General features: G+C 43.5%; 1 protein-coding gene across 2 annotated transcripts in view; it reads left to right on the top strand.

Moving 5' to 3' along the window:
* The window catches only part of drd3 (dopamine receptor D3), a 45716-nt gene that overhangs the window by 13458 nt on the left and 16980 nt on the right, over positions 1-15278 (top strand). For both annotated transcript variants that reach the window (XM_080751581.1, XM_080751580.1), the window contains exons 2-4: positions 233-568; positions 3749-3861; positions 9645-9781. In XM_080751581.1, the coding sequence (XP_080607707.1) occupies positions 275-568; positions 3749-3861; positions 9645-9781 (544 nt within the window). In that variant the 5' untranslated portion in view covers positions 233-274. The remainder of the gene's footprint in view (positions 1-232; positions 569-3748; positions 3862-9644; positions 9782-15278) is intronic.

The following is a 15278-nucleotide window of genomic DNA, read 5'->3' as shown; positions in this document are numbered from 1 at the left end:
GTTATCCCTCTAAGCCAGTGGATTTGCATATCCAGGAGCCCGAAGTCGCTTTCCCATAAAAAAATCTGTCCTGGCATTCATTTCGGAAGGTGCACGCTCATGTGCGCGTGCATGTGGGGAGAGGTAAGGCAAGAGAGATAAGGAAAGGATTGTCATATATGTGAGATACAGTCATGTTTGTTGGGTGGAAAGGGGTTTAAGACAAAGATGCTTATCTGTTCCTCTCTGGCAGGTCTCTCCTCCGTCTCATCTCCCATGTCAGCGGGACGTCCACATGGCAATGTTTAGCAGGGCAGAGCACTTCTGGAATGAATCCGACCGTCTTGCAGGAGATGAAGGGAACGGGAGCCTGGAGGAAGCCGGGAGCCGGGAGGACACGGAGCGTAACTACTACGCCATGCTGTACTCTCTGCTCATCCTGGCCATCGTCTTTGGGAACGTGTTGGTGTGTCTGGCTGTGCTGAGGGAGCGCTCCCTACAAACCACCACCAACTACCTGGTGGTCAGCCTGGCTGTGGCTGACCTCCTGGTTGCCTCGCTGGTCATGCCCTGGGCTGTCTACTTGGAGGTGAGGCCCAAGGTTTCTCTCTAGGCTTAGGTCCACGTTTGACGGACTAAAGTTAAATCGTCACCGAGGCATTTGTCGTCACTTAAGGCAGTGGTTCCCAAACTGGGGGTCGATCGGGGGCCCAAATTATTTTGGGGTACAAATGTTTTCTCACTCAACAGTAAAACAAAATGACATACAGTAGAAGTTTACAGGGCACATTTCTAAAGTTACAATTTAATGACTTTTAAGACTTTTTTTACTACCAAATTGGCCAAATTGTCAAATATTACTTATTAAGAAAAGGGCAAACATTATGAAAATGGGTGATCTAAAGCTCACAACACCTTGCAGTGCACAGCGTTGTGAGCTTGTAGCAGAGACTTGAATCTCCATTATGTTAACTTTTTATTTTTATTTTTCAGATTTGTTTTTGGGGCTTTTTTATTGGCTAGGACAGTAGACTGACAGGAAATGGGGGGAGAGATGGGGAGTGACATTCGGCAAAAGGTCATCCGGATTGGGAATCGAACCGGCGACACCATCAGGCATAAATGCCTATGTGGCAATAGCTAAGTGGTATGCACCTGGACCAGTAGGCCAGCATTATGTCAACTTTTAATGTTGTTTTATTTTTTATTTTTTTGTAAATTTATTAATGCCCTGCTTCGTTGCACAATAGTTTCTGTCAAAAATAGAAAAAATAGCCGATCTACCATCTCACAATGTGCCGCATCGCGGCGTGTTTATGAGCTTGTAGATCTGCTATTTTTTTGACAATTCATGAAAGTAGTTAAGTTTGTCTGTGGGTTTTTAGAAATACATAGAGGTTCAGGCCGCTACGTTGCATTCACATCTAGAGTTCGGCACACCAACATCGCATCGCAGATCCGATTGGATAGGGAACTCTGGAAATCCCAGTTGGAACTGTTACCCCCACGACCTGATTCCGGATACGCGGTTGGAGATGGATGGTTGGATGGATATATGGGCGTTTCAGAGGCTGGACAGACGCGCAAATCGGTGTCATAATTTTCATCATAATTTTTTGATGAATCAAAAACTGTGTGTTGAAAATCTCTGTAATGTTCATTTGACATGGTTTCTGTTATGTTTGACACCAGTGCATGTTAAGAATCAAATCTCCATGTATGTGCATTTGGTTTATGATGTGTAAGACATCAGTGTATGTTGATCCCTATATCCAGTATGTACATTTTATGTTGTGTTATCTCCATACTGTATTATGTGCATTTGACAGGGACCATACGTTTCAGTCAGATAACTCACGATAAGGATTGATACAATGTTTATTATTATGAATGAGTAATGCAAGTGTGTATATGTCACATTTATTTTGGCGTCAGGCTCTGCTCTCCCTGCTCAGCGCAGCACAGAAGAACATCAATAACCATTAGGAGCAGGGAGATATAAATATATATAAACACCCCCCATGGGGAACAGAATTAGCAGCAGAGCCTACTGGTGGTGCTGGGGAGGCGGTGGGGGCAAGCAAGTGCCAGCTGCCAATCAGCAAGGCAGGAGGAAGAGACAACTGAGCAGGCTTTAAGTAGGTTGGCAATGATCAGCTGACTGCCACGTCACCTGTGATGCAAGACTGGCGTAGTAGCATTGTATCAAACTGAATGCAACCGCATTGACCCACTCAAGTTATGCTGGCTGAACCCATTCCGCAGGCTACATCCATGTGTGCATTTGACTCTATAATGTGCATTTGAGGTTTGATGGTGGTTCACATCATCTAGGGTTGGCCACGTTAGATTGTTGTTGTAAACATCTTTGGCTTCGGTTCCTTGCTCGCCGTGCACGGATTTGTGACCATCAGTTATCACCTGTTCTTTCATCAAAGGTTTGGCATAGAACAGCCCCTGATTTGTGATAATGACTAACTGCTGTAGACATATACTGAGTGACTCATAATTACTTAATTTGCATTCAATAATTGATTTGGCCAAAAATTGTTAAGACGTGCTAAGCAAGCCAACTGAAAATCAGCGAGTCATTCATTGCATTTGTGTTTTTATTTGAGCTAGACATGTCAACTTACAACATTATTGGTATTCCAGTCTTCTACAGACCACTCGCTCTTCAAGACATAAAGGACATTGTGCCTTGCAAAATGAATTCTCTTTTCACTCTTTCCTGCGCACTTATTTAAGAACAAACTTCTGTTTTGTTGAGGTACAGAATTCTAAATACGCTGGAGATACTCTTTGACTGTCTCACACACGCACGCACGTACGCACACACACACACACGTGCATGCACGCACTCGCACGCACACACACACACACACACACACACACACACACACACACACACACACACACACACACACACACTCTCAGTCTCTCACACATAAGATGGCACGGCACCATTTCTGTCTACTTGGTCTGTGTCTCACAGAGTAGGACTGTAGACACTGGACAGTTCAGAAACCTGCCTACCAGCAATCTGGGAACCCATCGTCAAAGAATAGGGAAAAACAACGCCCTCTCTGTTTTGTTCCTGCACAGCAGCACCTCATCTGTTCTTGAGAGATTATTTAATTAACAAGAATGAGAGATTAGTTAATTAACAAGATTTATGGGCGTGCATGCTCTTCCCATAGGCTTTCTGTATGGGCTGTACAGTTTAGAGGCAATATAAAGAGAGAGTTATTGAATATCTGTCATTAAACTCCCTAAAGACGAACCTGAGTGGGAGGATCTGTGTGAGATTTGCTGGGGACTGATGCGGAAAATTTGACCCTTTGCGCTGTCTTGTTCAGCCAGCTTTCAATGTCAGTGAACAACTCAAGGGACAAGGGAGGGGACTCAGGGGAGTGTGGAATATAAAGAGGGAGGGCAGGTGGCACCAGTCAAGTGCAGAACATGAGAGCACAGTCAATTAATCAATCTTTATTTGTCACATCACATTACAGGTAATATGGGTGAAATTCATATTTGTGTAGACCCATCATTGCAGTGAAAAAAAAGAGATAAAAATCAAGAGCATAGGGGGAAAGGAGACACATAAAGTGCATGATGTGTCTCCGCAGTCGCACTTTGAAGTCTTGTTGGCACACGTGCATGCAAGCGATCCCTATCCCTCTGGCCTCTGTGTGTGTTGATTCAAAGAGAGAGAGAGAGAGAGAGAGAGAGTTCTCTGTGGTTTGATGTGTCTGTATATCCTGTCCAGGTAGTTGGCGGTGCCTGGCTCTTCAGTCGGCTCTACTGTAACATATTTGTCACGCTGGATGTGATGATGTGTACCGCTAGCATCCTCAACCTGTGCGCCATCAGCATTGACAGGTGAGTGTGTATATATTCTGTATATGTGCGTGTGTGTGGGGTGGGGCCTGTGGGGGCATAAAGAATTAAACAAATGTGCCTGGGGTTCAATATCTCTTGTTCTTCTTCTTGTTCTTCTCTTGTCATTTCATCTTTTCAACCCAAAACATCATTGCTCTATTTAAAAAATAATCACACCTAGTGTGACGTGTTATTTGTGAGTTAATTTCATTAAGCGTTGTGTGAAGCTTGGCCAATGCGTACAAACAGACACCAATCGACCAATCAGTCCAGACAGAGGCGGAACAAACAGACAAAGCCAGATGTAGGAGTGGGAGCAGTTAGCTCAAATAGATACCGGTAGATATTTTATTGGGCATTTTTAAGGATTTATTTGATAGCGACAGGAAGTGACATAAGAGAGATATGGGAAAGGACATACAGCAAAGGGCCGCAGGTCTGATTCGAACCCAGGCCAGCTGTGCAAGTACTTAGCCTTAATGGTATGCACTCTACCAGGTGAGGTACCAGGGCGCCCCCGGAAACTTCACCTCTTCGGGGCAGCCTACTGATCATTCCCACCAATTTGCAATTGATGTTTAGCTTGACTTTGATTGCGAACACTGCGCAGCATATATCCCCAACCAAGTTTCATGAATATCAGTATGGGGTTATTTTTGCTAGCAGTCTGGACAGCCTAATGATGATTCTAACCAAGTTTCATGAATATCAGCCCGTCCATTCAAGTGTTATTTTTGTTAAAAGGATCCCTGGCTAATAAGACAACTATGCCTTAATACATTATAATTACCCTCTTTAATTAAAATGTTAAAATAAAAGCACCTTAAATATTGCATTTATTTTGTGAATAAATTATCTTTCACTCAATACGGACCACTCCCATCGCAAGTTATTGTCATATGCCCATGTGTGGTACAGCCCAATGGAATGTATGGAATGTATATGCTAATAAAAAACAACTTAATTCCTTCTAAGGTTAATATGAGCGTCATGCATCAACGCAATATCTTAAATACGTTTTATTACTAAAGCTATTACTAAAAAACAAACAAACTAGACTGATTCCACACACTACTGATTGTACGCAAAGGAATGAATAAGTAATTCTCTCTTGGTTGTCCTAGTCCCTCTAGTTAAACCATATTTATAACATTCCCCCTTGACATTTGCAGTGCTTGTGTCCCCTGTATGAAGTTTTCATGCGTCAGGGCCATTTCTTCCCCTACATTAACTTATAGATCCTGACAGGTACGTGCTTGTGCAATTGTCTGTCTGAATTAGAGAGACGAGGAGAGAACTTATAGTGTATGCACATGTGGCACAGCAGGATGTATACTGGTACCTTTGCATGATTAAAGGAGTAGTTCAACCAAAAAATTATATGATGATTATAGAAAATAAGTAATTTTTTGGGGGGGTGAACTACTCCTTTAATTGCACTCCACTGGTATGTTGGTGCAGTGGTTCTCAACCTTTTTAGGCTGCGACCCCCAAAATAATCATATTTGAACTGTGGATATTTAATACATCTCCGCAGGGTCTCGGAGCAGGCATCATGACCTCTAAAACCTTCAGAGAATTAATGCAGTTATGCAAACAAGACTGTACTTTATATACAGTATACACACATTAGTCATGCCTCTCTATCCATAGTCATTGTGCCGCAACTTAATACAAATACAATACTTATACTACTATACACTATGTCACACTTTTCAATATAAACACACAAACTGTGGCAATACTATGGGTACGATGCACAATGAGCTGTTGAGGGTTCTGTACAGTGGTCTCCCTCAATGGTAATGATATTAGTCTGGCCATGCCAGGCTAATGCGTTTATTCAATATGAAGACGTGTTGTTGGTTATGGTAGTCGACGTATCAATACATTTTGAGTCCATGGGCAATGTATTGTCACAGAGTTAAACCAGAATTCAACAGCATTGTCTTGTCGGTAACAGGGATGGGTTCAGAGGTCTCTAAGGCCGGCTACAGACCTAAAGGCACAAAAACGAGTGCGTGTCGTGTGGGGGAGGCGGGGGGCAGGCACAGCGCAATGCATTCCGGATGGGAGTCGAGTGGTTTGAAGTCGAGTGCGAGTCGTGTGGTGTTGTGTGGTTGCGTCCAACTTGCTCACGACTCGCACTAGACTTCAAACCACTCGACTTCTATCCGCAATGCATTGTGCTGTCTCTGCCCCCCGCCTCCCCCACACAACTCTCACTCAACTTGTGCGTTCCAGTCTGATTGCAGCCTAAGAGTGATTTAAGAGTTCATGTGCTGCTTTCTGTCTATATATCTAACTATTAAACGACAAAATGTATGTCTGTCCGTCACCCTCAGCCAATCAGGGACCAGTATGGATGTTTTGCCCAAAGGTATAGAGGGCGCTAGCGCGTTTGAGCCGGGACGGTCTCAGTACTTCCGGTTCATCCAGTAGTGTTGACATCAGTCATTTCCAGAGCGTATGGTCAGTCACCTCTCTGTACCTCTCTGTCTCTCTGCTCTGCTCTGCTGTGAAGACTGTGTAGAAGCTGTCTGTAAACGTTTCTACACAGAAGCACACATACGTTTCCCTTTATAAATAAAAATCGATGACAACACTAACAAAAAAAATCAAACCTCGGTTCGAAGTGAAGCGGTGAATTTTTATTGTATGTGTTCTAGATCTATACATTCCGTGTTCTAGATCTATACTTTCTATGTGCTTTAGTTCTATATTTTGATGAATTCTGAATGAATGAATGATTTTGTCTGGAGGGCCTAATTGTCATGTGAAGCTTGACCAATCCTTTAATGCACAGGACATGCACGGGACATGTACGGGACATGTACGGGACAGACAAAGCCACTCCTTGAGAATCTATGGGAATCCTCAAAAAAATCAAACCTCGGTTCGAAGTGAAGCGGTGAATCTTAGTATAGAATTGTCTGGAGAGCCGGCATGACAGCCGGTATAATAGGTTTTAAAAAAATATATAACAAGTCCTGCTTGCTGGTCTCTTAGTTGTTTGTCAACTGCATCCCTCTATAATTATTTCAGTTTCTGTTATCTTTGTGGCCTACTAAATTTTTCAACTTTTGCTAGATTTTCAATGTATTTACTCTTGTCTGCCTTAATGCTCCTTTTTACCATTCTGTTAGCATCTGTATATTCTTATTGTGCCTTTGCTTTTGCTCTTATGCGGCTATTTGTCATTGCTGCAATAGGTGAGACCTATTGCATGTACAAGACAGATAAAACCTGAAGGCCAAATTATCATGTGAAGCTTGACCAATCCTCAAAGTATCCATTCATCTGACCGGGAGGGACACCGCACACATATTCTGGACGTACAGGACAGATAAAGCCTATTCATTCTGAACTGAAATGACCATATATGGACATGGGACACACATTTTGCTTTTTGAAAAAGCCTATTCATTCTGGACTGATATTTTGCACGTACGGGACAGGAAAAACCTGTTCATTCTGGCCTGGAGTGACCATATATGGACATGAGGTGACATACATTGTGTTTTTGAAAAACCCTGTTCATTCTGGACTGAGATCACCATATATGGTAATTAAACGGACATTCTGTTTTTGAAAAAGCCTGTTCATTCTGGACTAAAATGACCATATATGGGCGTGATACACACAAAGCCACTCATTGGAAGCGGTTTTCACCGCTTCAAAAACATGTACAGGACAGACAAAGCCACTCCTTGGAAGCAGCTTTCACCGCTTAAAAAATGAACGGTAAAAAGATGAAGCATCCAAATAAAATGTATTTTGAGAAGTGATAAAAATAGAAAAAGGTGAAAAGAAAGAATTTTTATTTAACGGAGAAAATGACTGACCATACACTCTGGAAATGACTGATGTCAACACTACTGGATGAACCGGAAGTACTGAGACCGTCCCGGCTCAAACGCGCTAGCGCCCTCTATACCTTTGGGCAAAACGTCCATTCTTGGTGACGTCACTATCAACAAGTGCGCCCTGATAAAAATTACAAGGCGCGCTCTGCTGGCGCATAAGTGGGCCAGCAGAGCGGGGCAAAGAGAGGGGGCATAGAGGGGCAAAGGGTAACGTCATAACATCAAGGCATATAAGGGCCACGAGAGGGGCCGTCTATGCCTGTATCCAATCAGAGAGAGGCAACGGGTGACGTCATAACATCAAGGCATATATATAAGGGCCACAAGAGGGGCCGTCTATGCCTGTCAGAGAGAGGCAACGGGTGACGTCATAACATCAAGGCATATATAAGGGCCACGAGAGGGGCCGTCTGTGCCCGTAGCAAATCAGAACGGGCATAAACGGGCATATGTCCTAAAATCTTGGGGATTGGTGGATTGGTGAGCCTCACCAGCCAACCTGACTCAGACTGGGCACATTTCCATTATTGGTCAAGTTTCACGTGACACTACAAAATAGTCTGTAACAGGTAACGGGTAAGGAACGGGGTGAGGACCTAGTGTATATGTTACAGTATATTTGAAAAACCAGTAAGATTGGGAAAGGAGCGCTTGTTTTAGTTCACCTTATGGGCAGTCCCTGGAAGAAGCCCATATGTCTCAGTGGTAGAGCATTTGATTGCATTGGTCCCATCCCATGTCTCATTGTTCCTCCATTGTTCCTATTAGTTCCACGCTGGTGAATGCTAACCTGGTGAATGCTACTATGCCTAAACCTAACCCTAACCCTAACCTCAGTAAAACTATGCCTAAACGTAACCCTAATCCTAACCCTAACCTCAGTAAAACTATGCCTAAACTTAACCATAACCTCAGTAAAACTATGCTTAAACCTAACCGTAATCATAACCCTAACCTCACTCAAATTATTCCTAGTTCCCCGAAGGAGGCACTGCTTGCGCCACCTTGTGCCCAAAAACGAGCGCTCCTGTTCCCAATCTTACTGAACATAATTATATACTGTGACATATATATATATATATATATATATATATATATAGAGAGAGAGAGAGAGATAGATATGAGTCTGCTATTGTTCCTCTGCCTTCACCCTGCATATAATAATTACTGCATTCATGGCAGCTGTCTATTCATCTTTTGTGTATCATTGTCCTTGATGATTGTTTGGCGACATTTTATTTCACAAGATTTCTTGTTACTTAGGGGAGGCCATGAGGTGGCTGTTGTCTTCTCTCCCTTGCTGATGTAGGCCTAGGCAGGGTTTGAACCACTCAATCTTCCGCATGAAAGCCCCAGCTGTCTATAACATAATGTCACATCCGTCCTTGGTTGATTTCTGGCATAAAAGCTGCATGCTCTGAATCCGTTGCCAAGGGCCCAAATTATAAATTATATATTATAAATTCATGGCATACACATGGTTGTTGAAAAAGGCAAACGTTTGCTCTCTTGGTCTCTCTTTCATTCTTTATCTCTCTTTCTCTAATTATTACTCCTTTTCCATTATGTCAGCATATTGTTTTCCACAAGTTCCTTATTACAGTATGTTAATGTCTGTCTGTCTGTCTGTCTGTCTGTCTGTCTGTCTGTCTGTCTGTCTGTCTGTCTGTCTGTCTGTCTGTCTGTCTGTCTCTGTCTGTCTGTCTGTCTCTGTGTGTGTGTGTGTGTGTGTGTGTGTGTGTGTGTGTGTGTGTGTGTGTGTGTGTGTGTGTGTGTGTGTGTGTGCGTGCGTGCGTGCGTGCGTGCGTGCGTGCGTGCGTGCGTGCGTGCGTGCGTGCGCGCGCGCGTGCGTGCGTGTGTGTGTGTGTGCGTGTTTGTGCAATGTGCATGTGTGTGTGCATGTGTGCGTGGACGCAGGTACACAGCAGTGGTGATGCCTGTCCTGTACAACACTACCCACAGCTCCAGGAAGAGGGTGTCTGTAATGATTGCCACAGTGTGGGTCCTGGCGTTTACTGTATCCTGCCCCCTGCTGTTTGGCTTCAACACCACAGGTCAGTGGTCAACCAGTGGTGGACAGCAACAAAGTACAATGACCCAAGTACAAAATCCTGTGTTCATGTAGCTGAGTGTAATTGCCCCGGAAGGTAGTGAGACAAGGGCATTGGTTAGCTCTGACAGAAGTGCAGCTTTAGTTAGTTATGGAAGTGGACATGCACAAAACAGGAATTAAAGGTAGGCCTACTGTAGCCTATAGCAAGTTGGATTTGTCACTAGCAGTTTGCAAACACAACAATCAAAGTTTGCCCCTCTTCAACAACTCCAATTGGGGCTTAACTTAACCACCCCAAAGAACTGCTCAAGAACACAGAGGAACCAATATTTGTGTGTATCCACGAGTTTCCAGTATCCCACGAGGCCTTGCGTGAATTATGGGCATCACTTCCTGTTGTCAGTCATTCTATTCATTTGAGTGATCCATGTCAATCAAAAGGAGTCACATTTTAGTCTGCCTACTTACCCTACAAGAGAAGAAGAATGAATGATCAATGCTTATTGTCATGCACTGAAGTCACTTCATTTAATTAAATGTACTCCCCATACAGAGATTCAGGTGTCACAGCAGCAATAGCAGCCAGTAAGAATGAAACACAGGACAGGAGTTAGGCTACTGCTAAGAGCCACTGATCAGCCTTCATTATTATTGACTAGCACACATCACTCAAATGAATTGAATAACAGCCACATGGGACACTGGAAACTATATACTGGCCAAAGGTTGATGCACGGAAACATCCCAAACAAAGTAGAAATACAGGCAGAGGGAAGGACATAATGCAGATCATACAGACACTGCCACACACTTTTAGTGGGTGATGATTGAGAGGGATTATACATTGTTTATTGGGGGGGAAAAACGACTCATTGTGGGTGCGTTTGGAAACCCACACCGGGTGTGTGCCCAGTGTAGTGAGTGCAGTGGGCGTGGCGTTGTAGAGTGCGTTCAGTGTGGCTTATTTACGAACGACCAGTTTCAGAGGCAGCCAGGGACGTTGCATTTTCAATATTGAGCTGGGTGCTCGTTTTTGACCCCGCCCCTTTTTAAGTAGGTATTTGTACTTTACTTGAGTATTTCCAATTTCCAATACTTTTACTTCTACTCCACTACATCTCGGATCCAAATATTGTACTTTTACTCCACTACATTTATTTGAAAACTTTAGTTACTAGTTACTTTTCGGATATAAGTTATAATATTTTAAAACACACATTAACCACTTTAGCCATTATACCTATAGGTTGTTTGAAAATAGCCGATCTACAAGCTCCAAACGCATCATATCACGACGCCTTGTGAGCTTGTAGATCTGCTATTTTCCAAAAAATTGTACTTTTACTTTTGGTACTTTAAGTACATTTTGATGCCAATACTTTCGTACTTTTACTCAAGTTCATTTTGAATTGAAGTACATCTACATTGCAGTATTGATACTTTTACTTAATAAGTAAAGAATGTGAGTCCACTGGTCTTTGCCATCTCCAGGCAAACGTCACAATGCCACCGGCTTCGACTGCTCTCTTCGCATTCAATCCGACTTTTTCACCATTTCTCAGACGTTTGAATGCAGAGAATATGCACTGGGTATCCACGGAGGAGTATCCTCCGTGGATACTTTGAAGTACGCATGCGCCGATATCTCTCGCCTTGAATATTAGTCCCCTCAGGGGAATCGAACCCAAACCGTGGGTTTGTTGCATCCGTGCTCTACTGACTGAGCTAATGAACGGATGAAATGACTCCTTTTTTGTGCATTTATCTATGACGTGGATATCTATGACGTGGATAGTGGGGTAGATGTTGATAGTGAGGGACTGAATATTTACTATTCTGTCCATAACGGCACATAACTCGGTAACGCGGCTGAGTGGGATTGGGCGCCGTTCGCACCGTTCGTCGCGGCAACTCGGCTCGCTAGCGCTCGCCTCGGTGGCGACTCACGGGGCTCATCGGCGCCCAATACCGCGCCGCTCCGTCGGGGTCAGTGGCGTGGAGCGTTACACTGGGGAACAGAGCACACTTGGCATCTGGTTCGAGGCTGGGAGTCACCTCAGGTTTTATTTTTGCGCTCCTCTGAGGTTGACCACTAGATGTCGACATTTTACTACTAATATCTCTGCATTGGTGAGTTATTGGATACTGAATATCCAAGTATCCTGGATACTTTCTGCATTGAAGAGTCTGAAAGCACGTGAATATTTCGCATTAAGTGCGTTGATATCATTAGAAGCAGGTGACAATGCAGTGTCAGCCTGGCTTCATCAAAGTCGTCTCCATAGAATTGCACCATGCGTTTGCGGGCGCTGTTTCCGACAACACAATCCTTCACATGTGTGTTGACCATTTCCACACGTGAGAAAAACTTTAGCATGATTCTCAAAGCAAAAAAACGTGCTAAAAGTGTCTAGCTGCATACGCAGGCCACGGGCTGAGTGCAATGTAGTTGGAAGCAATGGACTGCAGCGATGCCGTTTTAGTGGTCCAGCGTGTGGGGCACAGGGGTCGCAGAGACGGTGCGTCTTCGTCTTGGTAGGCTACAGTATAACAGAGCTACATCATACAGCCAGGATGTGGGGCGGTCTTTGACGCTGTGTTAGCCCTATACTCTAATTGAAAGGGACAAAGCCAACGTGTGATATCGGCCGAGTGCCAGGAATGCAGTTTGGCCAGTTTGGGAAAACTTGTGAAAACGACTGAGTGCTAGGAATTGTCAGCGAAAAATCAATGGGCTCTCATAACTGTACGCTCAAGCTCCCATACAGGCGCCCCCTATGATTCCGCCTCTGGAGGCAGCTGTGTGCTTTTTCACTCTGAACTCTGAAGGTAAACTTTCTGAAAAGCAGCAGTTGCTAAGTATGCTAACATAACGTTGCTATTGAAAGGAGATGTAGTTCATAACATTGGCAAACCTGCTGTTAGTTTACATGTTGATGTGTGTGAAAGCCCAAGCTGCAAATGCTGCATTTAGCGCTAATTTCCTCCATTGTTCACTGCTGAAGAGAGCTTGAGACCAGAGAGTTATGCTTGAGACATGGCTATGAAAACCAACCAATCAGAACACCGCACCACCGCACCACACCGCCTAACCCCATCTTCTGAGTAGGGTTGGTGAGTGCGTGCACTCAACACACCAGTGCGCCGCGCACTGGATTTCCGAACGACAACGCACCAAGTGCACCCAATAAACGAACGACAACATGGCACACCAGTGCGTTGAGTGCGCATTTCCAAACGCACCCTATATTTTTAAGGAAAATCATGTCAAGGGATGTTAATACTCTAACAAATTGTGGGCTCAATAAGCATGGCATTTCTTCACGGTAGGAATACTTTAATTGTTGGGGGGGTTATAAATACGATTATGATCAATCATGGCTTCGGTCCAGATCACATACCATAAAATAAATGATTACATAAACATAAACCAATAACATTTATCCCTCCAGTGCATTCCCATAGACAAACAATAACACAACAATAGAAACATAACAAATATAAGCATGCCCCTGAGGAATGCTGGGAAGTCTATTGTCAGCTACGAACCCCGCCTGGGACACCACAGTACATTTCAAGCAAATTTCATAGCAAATAGTGCAAATAATCTGCCATGGGCAGTGATGCATCTTATGCATTTTATCGCTGTCAAATCTCTCTGACTCTGACCGACCTGCAATACGAGCAGTCACTGTCGTCAAATACATCACTTCAGGAGACAGGCTGCCGTTCAAACTTAAGACGAAGAGGTTCAAGAGGACACCATTCAAAACTAATGACAAAGCAGTGTCAGTTACAAATAGATACAACTCAAAATTAAGTGCACATAATAAACTGCCTGGAGAAACGTTAGCAGTCATATCGGTGTGACAAGGTCAACTGTAATCAGGGGCGTCACCCCAAATCCTGGGCCCTGGGTACAAGGATTTACTGTGGGCCCCCATGAATGTTAACTATTGAAAAATAGCAGATATACAAGCTCACAGCGCGGCACCGAGTGCCGCGCTGCGAGCTTGTATATCTGCTATTTTTGAAAAATCGTGAAAATGTGTGCAAGAAACCTATGTCAAGGACCCCCAAGATGATATGAATTTGGCCACGGACCCCCATCTCAAAATATTTAGTTCCAGGGACCCCTCAAGAAGCAAAATTTGAGTTACAAATGTTCGCTTAAAAAATACATATTCAAAGATTTGCACATATTTTCACGACTTTAAAAAAATAGCAGATCTACAAGCTCGCAGCGCGGCACTCGGTGTCGCGCTGTGAGCTTGTATATCTGCTATTTTTCAATAGCTAAAGTTACTAGGGCCCCTCCACCTTGGGCCCTAGTAACTCAGTCCCACTTTCCTACCCCTTGTGACGCCCCTGACTATGGGGCTTTTAAGCCGTGACATCATTTTGTAGGCAGAGGAGAACTCTGCCCCCAGATTATTTTCTGTCCCTCGCTATTTCAACAGATCCGAGACAAAAATAACGACTAAAGTATAATTCTAACACTTTCCTTTCAACAACGAAGAAAAATGTGTAAATAGTAAAAATAGTAAAAAGATTCACGGAAACTGGGGGCAGAAATTCTCTTCTGCCTACAAAATGATGTCATACTTAACAGCCCCTACTGTAGCTGTCTCGCTTTCAATGTCTGTCGTCCCCCCCCCCCCCCCCCAAAAAAAAGGCAAATCGTGGTGTCTTGCCTATTCACAATATAAATCTCTCACAAATTCAAACCATTCGAGACATCCTCGCTAAAGTTAATTAAACACAATTTAGATTTTGTTTAGATTGATTTTGAATAATACATTTTTATCTCATGTTGATTCATTAGTTAAAATGGACACATTAGGGAAACAAAATAACAGTGTGTGCCTGACACCACAGTACAGATCTCCTTCTCTGCTATTTTAATCTTAGCTTTGTTCTGTGTCCCTGCTAATTTTAAGCTTTTTAGCCTTTTAAATTTCTCTCTTAATTAAGTTGTTTATTTACCTTTTTTATATTGTTTTGTAAAGTGACTTTGGGTACCTACAAAAGCGCTGTATAAGTCTGATGTATTATTATTATTACGCACACCAAACGGAACACACACATCAGTAGCGGCTCTTGGTGATTTTGGGTGGTAGGGCTAATGTAACGCCCGGGATTCGAACTCGGGTATCCCGCGTGTGGAAGTCCAATATCTTAACCATTGATCCAAAGGGATATCCCTATGGACTGAGGGAAATACTAGACTTTTGAGGCTATCAGGCTGAGGCAGTGAGCCACTCTGCTACATCAATAAATCCATCACACTATATACTATTACTAGCCATAGTTCACTCTGCAGCAACAGCATCATATTATACTATATGCTAGCCATAGTTCACCCTGCAGCAAAATCACATTCCAGATGCCAAGTTACAGCAATGACACTACTGTACTTTGTTATAGCAAGAGATGCACATGAACAGAAGTGCCCACAACAAACAGGGGTTCCACTGCTCCAGTGAACATTATGTTTG

This window comes from Nannobrachium achirus, assembly GCF_963921795.1.
Source record: "Nannobrachium achirus genome assembly, chromosome: 21".
Lineage (NCBI taxonomy): Eukaryota > Metazoa > Chordata > Actinopteri > Myctophiformes > Myctophidae > Nannobrachium > Nannobrachium achirus.
The sequence above is the reverse complement of the archived record's forward strand: the minus strand, read 5'-3'. Positions and strand labels throughout refer to the sequence as shown.